Source organism: Squalius cephalus (genome assembly GCF_949319135.1).
Source record: "Squalius cephalus genome assembly, chromosome: 24".
In the NCBI taxonomy this organism is placed as follows: Eukaryota; Metazoa; Chordata; class Actinopteri; order Cypriniformes; family Leuciscidae; genus Squalius; species Squalius cephalus.
Genome location: NC_137145.1, coordinates 13,667,736 through 13,677,246, shown reverse-complemented (window position 1 = coordinate 13,677,246; position 9,511 = coordinate 13,667,736). Strand labels below are relative to the sequence as shown.

At 36.4% G+C, this 9,511-nt stretch overlaps 1 protein-coding gene across 2 annotated transcripts; it reads left to right on the top strand.

Moving 5' to 3' along the window:
• The first annotated feature begins 1,579 nt into the window (after window positions 1-1,579).
• On the top strand, window positions 1,580-9,099 carry rnft1 (ring finger protein, transmembrane 1). 2 transcript variants are annotated; one of them, XM_079861833.1, is made up of 10 exons: window positions 1,580-1,804; window positions 2,994-3,026; window positions 4,971-5,410; window positions 5,498-5,574; window positions 6,378-6,478; window positions 6,599-6,752; window positions 6,842-7,000; window positions 7,089-7,154; window positions 7,263-7,364; window positions 8,336-9,099. In XM_079861833.1, the coding sequence occupies exons 3-10, from the start codon at window positions 5,026-5,028 to the stop codon at window positions 8,468-8,470; spliced, it is 1,179 nt and encodes a 392-aa protein (XP_079717959.1). In that variant the 5' UTR covers window positions 1,580-1,804; window positions 2,994-3,026; window positions 4,971-5,025; the 3' UTR covers window positions 8,471-9,099. The 2 variants fall into 2 exon arrangements, with proteins under 2 accessions (XP_079717959.1, XP_079717958.1); XM_079861832.1 differs by lacking the exon at window positions 2,994-3,026 and having other exon boundaries at window positions 1,602-1,804.
• Window positions 9,100-9,511: the final 412 nt, after the last annotated feature.

Genomic DNA, 9,511 nt, shown 5'->3' with positions numbered 1-9,511 from the left:
ATTTGCTAATGTAGATAATATGCAGGGTCATTTAGGGATATATGAACAAGGCGGTTGCCTATAGGGTGCCTTGACATAACAACAACAAAATTCACCATGTGCTAAATTTAGGCAGCTGAATAGTAGCATAATTTTGTATTAATGTTTTTAGAAAGATGGCATTCAGAAATCCAAGTATTTTGTGTATATTGAAATTATATATATTTTTTAAATGAATGATGCTACAGCAGAATAATATTATATTAATAATATAATAATAATAATAATAATAATAATAATAATAATAAACTTTTTTCCAGAAAACACGAAAATGTGCCATTCACACGTAGAAAATAAAATCTAAATGTCAGTAATATACTAACATCTATCTCATATGAAATATTTAAATTTATTTTTATTTTTATCAATGCATAAATTGCCATCTTAGCTGTATTATATCCCATAAATTGAACTGAACTCTAAAAAAAAGTTGAAAACATACTGGGAATGTCATTAAAGCCTTTGTTTTGTTTACAGAATTAGGGCAAGGTTTATTAAATTCATATTTGTGTAACGAAAAGGTATTAATATGTGATGTTTTTGTTATGTTCATGTTCATTGTTATGTTCACAATTTACTTACAATTTCAAGTAATATTATTAAACAAAAATGTAATATATGCTTGGACATGGGCTAATTAAAGTGTTTTAATAAAGCATATTTTATTTTTTATTTATTATTATTTAAAAATTCTATTGTTTGTAATATTATTTATTATTTTTCATTCAATACATTGTGTGTCTAGAGGTTGAAATAATTAAAATAATTAAATAATTTCGATATGGAGTGAATACAGTGCAAGCTTTTTTATTAATGATTGGGCAGCGAGTGGCAGGAGAGAGAAATGGTCAACTAAGTCTTTATAGAAAGTAAACTGGAAAATTTACAATCAATAAGTTAAGATTTGGATACTGTGTACTTGAAATTTGTAAAACCTGGATTGCTAAATATCTTAGATACACTTAACCACTGCACATTAGTGTCATTACTAAGACAACCAATATCAACTGCAGGTGCCAAAATGGTCAGAGACGGCCCAGATATAGGCTAGCCGTTAGAGGGAGGTTCTCTATAGGGTAGGGAGGAAAGTAATATATATATTATGATTTGAAAGTGGGACTCTTCCAGTTCAGTAAATTAACTCCAGGTCTCCAGCTGATGTATCTGTAGCTGAATAAAAAAAAGAAACAGATTACAATCACTGGCAGTGGGCATTATCAACCATCCAGAACATCATCAACAAACCTGAATGCAGGTGAGAGTTCAGCGCTGTGTGTACCAACATCAAAACATTAGGCACTCTCCAAGTCCATTCGCTCACATTATATGGGAAAAAAGATGTAGGATTATGTAGGCTAAATGGTGATTGAGACATTTTTAACACTGTACTTAACATCTTAACATCTTTGAGTTTCAAAGAATTAAATGGATTTGAAACTAGAAGAGGGTGAGTAATGAGACAGAATATGTCATATTTTTGGTCAACTGAGTTTAACGCCTAAATCGGACTTTTATTTTGAAAGCACGGGGCAGCCTTATTGAGGACTTTTCTTTTGCTTTCCAGCAGAGCCACGGGTTCATTTAGTAGGTCAGGCCAGATGGCTCCCGGAACAATGTCAAGCTGAAACTAAACTCCTCTAGCCGATGTTTTGATTACAATCTCTTGGAGTTATTTTGGGGTTTTTTTTGTATCATTTAAACACCACCATAAGCTGTAGAATGGAGATCGGTGCTTTGTCATGAAACTCCGCGCGCAGTATGACAGGTATTTATCTAAAACCTCTAAAACAACAATTCAGGGCTTCAATTATAGAAAGAAAAACACCACGAAACTAATAAACCTTAGAGATAATATATTGTCTTTGAATTTATGCAGTCATGGAATATTTTCTGTCTAACCCCGCTGTTTAGGTCAGTTCATATATATTATATGATGCACGTGAATAATCATGTAAACAGATGTGTACGTAAGTATTATAACACGACACGAGCAAAACTGCTGTCCTGTTCAGAACTATAAGCGGAGCAAGGATATCCATTTTGGGTGGGCCAAAAAGTTGGGGGTGGCTACAATTTTACAGTGGAGTGGTAGTGATGATACTACGTTAGATATGATGATTTTTGCTATATAAAATTGAGGACATAACGTAGCTAAGAGTGATTGGTAGCATTTCCCTGATATCTCTCTGTCTCTCACTTGTGTGGGTGTGTGTTTACTTTTTTCACTTGTTTCTTATACCTGTCACGCTGTCAGTTTTTCATCTACACGTCCACCTTGTTGCAAAACAACCACCTCATTGTAATTTGTTTGCACATAATATAGCCTAGCCTACATTTATATCAGTTCAATTTAAAGTACATTACGACCATTTTTGTTTTATCTTAAAATGACTTAAATACTCGAGATTTAACAAAACTATATTTTCTAAATTGCTTAAATGTCGGAATTAGTACAATAATAACTACATAATGAAAATATCTTTATAGAAAAATCCTAATACTGAACATGTTATTGCATTATCATGAGTCATGTTTTTCCCTTACGAAAGTTAACCATGGTTTTATAATAGTAAAAGTATAGTAACCACGGTTTTTGGTAGATTACTTACCATTTGTATAACCAGAGTTTTACTACAAATTCCATGGTTAAACTATGGTTAATTTGTGGTTTCCATGGTTTAACTATAGTAACCATGTTTTTTGGTTTTATTCGTAGTAAAACCATGGTTAATTTTCGTGAGGGTTGTGTTGTTGGCTGCCCTAGCTCGCTCTAAACCTATTATAAAACGATGAGAATATTTGTCTGCTAAATTACTACTGTAACTTTACAATAGTTAATGATGTCCTTTAGCATACAGTATTTTGAGTGATGATGTAAAGGGGGGCTACTACTGCTAGCAGTTTAATGTTTTTTTCTTAAAAAAAGACAAAACTAGCCTATTTTACAATTACAGATGAGACTGCCCTGCACTTGAAGTCCTGAACAGGTCAGTAGTTTTGCCTCTCTGCTCCAACTGGGTGCTTCCACTCCCTTCTCAAGTCTCTCTTGCCTCTCTCGAATTGATTATTTATTATTGAATGGCGAATTCTGAAATAATCACTTACACAATAATCACAAACACAGTACATTCGACAGGCAATAATAATAATAATAATAATAAGAAGAAATACAGGGCAGTGGGCCAAATTGGCTGCCAGGCCATCGGGAATTCTCCCGGTTCTCCCAGTGGCCAGGCTGCCCATAGTGGCTTTTATAGAAATAACTATAAATGTATAATTACATGCAACTAACCCTAAACCAAACCCTAACCCTATAGTAAGTACATGTAGTTACTTAATATTACTCTGTTAGTAAGTACATGTAGTTACTTAATATTACTTTTTATTTAAATGTATAACTACACTGTAACAAAGACACCTTAAAATAAAGTGTAATCTTTTTTTTAATACAGAAATAAAATGGGTACACTTTATTTTAAGGTAATACATTTAAGTAACATATACATGTACATGTACTTACAACAGGATTAGGGTTTGGTTTGGTTTAGGGTTAGTTACAAGTAATTATGCATAATTTATAGTTATTACTCTAGTAACTACATGTAACATGTGTAACAATGACACTGTAAAATAAAATGTCACCATAAAATATTATGTAAGCAGAGATTTCGGGTGTCAGCTGGTTCGGAATGAGGGAGGTGTTGATATTCAGAACATTATGGCTATAATAAATGTGATACAAATTTTTATAAGACAAACGGTTCTATAAGGAAACAATTAAAAATATAGCTGCAAGCAGCGATGCCAGGCCCAAGCCCTGGTGGCGTTAGGGCAGCTGTGCACGACGGGCAATATGCATTTAAACTGGGTAAATGTAGAAGGATTACGTCAAAGTCGTTTGAATACGCCACATTTACTACAGTCGCTGGTGCCACTATGACCATGAACTACAACAACCACATCCATAAGATAATGTAAATTTAGGGTGTATTCACATCTGTCTTGTTTGGTTCGATTGAATCGAACTCAAGTTCGTTTCCCCCCTTGGTGCGGATCTTTTGGGCAGGTGTGAATACAGCAATCACACTCTGGTGCGGACCAAACAACCGATTCTCTAGCAGGGAAACCGTACCAGAATTAGTTTGGAACCGGACCGAGACCACCTCTTCAGCTGGGTCCCGGGTCCGGTTCCAAGCGAATTCTGCTATGGTTTCCCTGCTTGAGAATTTCTGTCCAGTGAATGGATGACCTTAGAACACATGTGGTTTTGTTTACAAATTTTGGTTAACTTGCAAAAAGGGCAGTGTGAAAGCGAAGCACACCAAACAAAAACAAAAAAATCAACATTGTATTTGGTCCGGACCAAAGCAAGTAAACTAATGGACTTTACTGGAGTGAATACACCTTAAATGAATATCATGTCATAGGATGCCATAGGTCACTTTCAATAATAATAACATTATAGGATAATCCTAAGAAAAACCATAGAAGAAAAACCATCGTCCTTTCAGGGCTTGGGCCCTAATAAAGTAACTTTGACCAAAAAAAAAAAGCCAGTTACTTTGTATAGTTCTTCGGAGCCGACGGAATTGGTTGCAAACCTAAACGCGACCCTTCTTTGCATCGACACGCCCGCCCGGATTGGACCGTGTGACTAGAGCGGAGCTACAGTGATTTCCTGTTCCCACTTTACAGTCTATGGTTCCCACCCACAAGATCCCCGTTATAACAGTTGCTCTTTGTTTGTTTGTTTGTTTTTTTACACTCGCCGCTTACTAGTGAGAGAAACCCCCTCCGAGCGACCATGAAGCTTGAAAAAATGTATTTCTTATTAACGTTACATGATACAAAAAACATAATTTTTGCACAGAGTTTTGAATGTTTTGTGTCTGGCGTCTTCTAATCTATTGTTTTGGTTTATTTTTCAACAGAGGAACACATTGCGAGACCAGACGAGCGTTTAAATTGAGGGATTCACCTGATCCGATGCAACCCGATTCGAGCCCTCAGGAAAGGAACGGGCTGTCATTAACCCTGCAGCCGGAGCTGCTCGCCCGAATGCCGGGGGCTGGAAGTTCCAGCGGGCCGGAAACAGGCGACGACGTCCGGGTTCCTATCGGCAGCTCATCAGGGTCTGCGAGTGGGCGAGGTGCTACTTCGCGGAGGGTGAGAACTGCGAGTCACGGCCACACCCATTCTCACGCACACACTCACAGCCAGGAGCACGAGTCGGACAGCGGCGAGTCCGACCTGGAATCCGGAGAATCCAGCAGCTCGTTATCAGAACTGCGCTACCTCCTCCGCTGGCTCAAGAAAAGTCTTCCTTTCATTGTGATTCTCTCTGCGAAACTAGTCATTCAGCACGCCCTAGGTGAGAACAGCTGGTGATGCAGTGGTTGATGTGTGAAGTTCATGACCTCTGTCACACGTCTGTGTTGTTTATGTCGTCTTTCTGTAGGTCTGGCTGTTGCAGTGGGCCTGTTTACCACTTTTATGTATGTCAACAAAAGCATTCAAACGCAAGTTTTTTTCCACGTAAGTCCACCTTATTATTTCATATGTTACATCAAGGTTGGCTTGGCATGGGGTTAAAGAGCAGGGCCTGTTACTCCTCTAGTATGGTTATTGGTTAATCTGTTGTGGTGAACTATGATAATTGTTTGCTTGAAGCATTAAGGTCTATTCAGACCAAGAGCAAAGTGTAAAAACACTCTGTTCATTCAAGTTTGTTGCACAAATCTGATAATACTAATAATCACTTGTTTCTTAATAATTTTTTTTTAATAATTCACAATCATGTGGTCATGGCGAATATAGAAATATGATGCATAATGGCAAAAGAGGTGAACGTTTAATAACGATCGGTAATATTTATTCACACACTACCATTCAAAAGTTAGAGTGATTGATAAATTCAAATAAATGCTGTTCTTTTCAACTTTCTATTCATCAGAGAATCCTGAAAAAAAAGTATCACGGTTTCCACAAGACTATTAAACAGCACAACTGTTTTCAACATTGATAATAAGAGATGTCACTTAAGAACCTAATCAGCAAATGATCAGCAATGATTTCTGAAGGAACATGCGATTCTGAAGATTGTATTGATGCTGAAAATTCAGCGTTGCCATCACAGGAATAAATTACATTTGAAAATATATTCAAATAGAAAACAGTTATTTTAAATTGTAATAATATTTCACAATATTGTTTAATGCACTTTAGATCAAATAAATACAGGGTTAGTGAGCATAAGAGACTTCCAAAAAAAAAGCTCATGAACGGTAGTGTGTATATATAATCTGAAGGCTCTTTTGTTTTGTGTCTCCTGTGTAAAGGACCGAAGGAGGAAGTTGCATTGTGCCTGGCTCTTGGTGTTCCTCACATCCTCCAGTCTCCTCGTGTTCTACACTTTTCACACTCAGTCACTTTATCGCTGGTTAGTACAAACTGTAATGTACTATGCTTAGTGCAATATATCAACTAAAAGACCAAATGTCCACTAAATGACAAATGCGTACCATGTAGATCATTGGCTCTCTCTTTTTGTGTCCCTCAGCCTCATTTTTGCCAACCCTACGATAGATTCTCAAAACTTCTGGGAGGTTTTATGGAGCGTTGGTGTGACTAACTTCATCGTCAAGTTTTTCTTCATGGGGCTCAAGTGTCTTATTCTCCTCGTCCCATCCCCGCTCATGACATACCGGCAAAGAGTGAGCATGATTTGTGACATTATTATTTAATTCTCCGCACTGAATCAAAATGAACGTTAGCTTCATCGCATCCGTCCTGCTTTCCATAGGGTCAGTGGTACATGCTCATAGAGGAGACGGGGCAGTTGTATCAGGTGATCGCTCCTGTCCCACTCTGGTTCCGCTATCTGGTCAGCTATGATGAGATGGAAACCTCAGTGGGTCTGACTCTGGGAATCCTGCTAGCCTTGCTCTACCTCATCATGAAGGTTTGCACAATCATCACAATAAGAAATGAATATTATATTAGCAGACATTCATCAATCTGATGATCTTATTACTTTTCTTTTTTTTTAGCTTTTGGCACTGTATGGACTGTCAGGATCATTGCAAAAAACATTACAGACTTTTTTCAGTTCTAAGGTACAAAGGTTTGCTTTCTGTCTTATGCTCCTCTCCTTATTCTTATATTTGTTGTGTAATCTGTAATATATATGTGCTGTATCATGTTCTTCTTACCTGTCTTTAAAGTTGAACGGAGCTCCAGCCAGTCCAGCTCAGGTTAGAGAGGCGGGTGACATTTGTCCGATCTGTCAGGCTGATTTTAAGCAGCCTCGGGTCCTCGTGTGTCAGGTGAGAAGTGATATCCTTGAGTTTGACCTCTGACCTCTGATGTCAAGCCCCCTTAACCTCATTCACTGGCTAAACCGTTATGCTACTTGAGCATAGTATTTACTACAAAGCTAGGCTCAACAAATTATCTTATATAATTCTTGTCAAGTCGTTGACACTTAAACACTGAGCACTGCATTTTTTATTATTTTTTCTATCAGCTCTATAACAACATAATTATCATATATTTGAAGGATTTTTCTTTATAATATATAAAAGGAATTCCTCTTATTTTTGTCAGCCAAACCCCTTCAACCTAAAATGTGAGGTTTAAGTTAATATTTCAATAATTTAACAACACGTTTGCATGCTCACAAATCTCAATGTTTGTTAATGGTCACATGACATGAATGTAAACCTATAAAATATTCAAATCAAATATATCTTTTTAGCTGCTGTTTTGTTTTCACAGTTTTTATTTTAAAATTGTGTTTTAATTTGACATTTTATCTAACAACTAACAAACCCAGATATATAAAATATATGCGAAGATGCTTTTTTCTTCAGTTTCTACAGTAAACATGTGTTGACTGTAATTTGAGATTACTTGAACAGCTTGTTCAAGTCTTGTTGAATTAATACACTAAGTAATATATGAATTCTTTTTTTAGCACTCACAAAGTATATGTTATATAATATGAATGTAATCCAGACGTGCTACATTCGCCATTTTGTCATTATCATGTTGACCTATCAGCGTCAGCTGATTCACAAATCCTCTCCCGTGGCCTCATGGGATAGTAAAGTGTCCGTCTCATGCACTTCACAATCTTGTGAATTCAGACACTTCTTTTGCCACATACTGTTTTTAGCCTACTATATAGTAGGGAAGTATGCAATTTCGGATGCAGCCTGTGTCACATAATGCATGTACTTTCTTGTAAGCCTCCTTACACTTAAATGTAAACTGTTTCCCATTTGATTGTGTCCAGCATATCTTCTGTGAGGAGTGTATATCCCAGTGGCTTAACCAGGAGAGGACCTGCCCCCTCTGCCGCACTGTTATCACAGACAAGGTGAATAAGTGGAAAGATGGTGCAACATCAGCTTATTTACAAATCTACTGAACATGGTGCTCACTGAAAGGATGAAGACACAGTGTTGGGACATGTCGAAACAGTCGACCAGCAGGGGATTGTTCCTCTCGAACATCTCAGTCGAGCAAACAGCACTTGTTATAAGGCAATAGTCACTAGAAAAATCGCCGGTTTGAGGTTTGTTTATATAAATCTTGTCAGAAGGACAAGTACATTCACCAGCTCTTGTATTATTATTGTTATTGTATGTGGAACTCCCTTATTTTTTAATGTTTATAATATATATTCCTTTGTGTTCTTGCATGCCATCTCTGGTTTTTACTAATTTCTTTGTGGGTGTAAGCAGAAGGATACAGTGGACAAATGGGTTTCTTTCTTGATTGTATTTGTGGAGAAAACACTCAGAAATAATGTATTAGAAATTCATGTTTGTCTCCCTTAATGTATTTAAAAAAAAAAAAATTTTTTGGTTTAATTTTTTATAGATACTGGGTTTTTTCCTCCCGTATGATCCTGTCAGAGACTGTGGCTTTTGTAACTGAACTTGTCTTAAACACATTTATTAATCCAATTATAAGGAGTTTAAAAAAATTCTGAAACTTGTGTTCCGTTTGAAGTATTCTGGTTAGTTCTGTAATAATCCGAATGCGAGGTAATCGCACATGAACTGCTGATTTATCAAACGATGTAGCGTTAGAATTTTGCTACCATGTGATTTTAGTGAATGAACAACATATTTTGCTGATTGAAAAGTAACAGAGCTATTATATTACTGTACATGCTTAAATGCATTTGTAATTCAGGCCCTTCACAGATACATGGTATTTTTCTAATGCTGCACTTAGTGTAATAAACCAAAGAGTTGAAGAAAAAAACATCTATTTTAGTACCATTATACAGTATGCAGTTGTATTTTTTCCAGTATATTTCAATAATTGACCAAATAAATCTTTTCAAACTGTTAAGAAGCGTCATTGAAATACTTGCGGAGTAAATCCAATATAAAATTCCAGGGTTGATGCTCCAGTTCAATTTTATTGATGATGTAGAATTCTCCAGGGATTAAAATGA

Excerpts from the sequence above, each read along its gene's own strand:
- rnft1 (XM_079861832.1), top strand. The coding sequence starts at position 1,779 with ATGAAACTCCGCGCGCAGTATGACAG. Across the intron at positions 6,479-6,598 it reads ACTCAGTCACTTTATCGCTG|CCTCATTTTTGCCAACCCTA; the intron begins GTTAGTACAAAC and ends TGTGTCCCTCAG. Across the intron at positions 7,365-8,335 it reads CTCGGGTCCTCGTGTGTCAG|CATATCTTCTGTGAGGAGTG; the intron begins GTGAGAAGTGAT and ends GATTGTGTCCAG.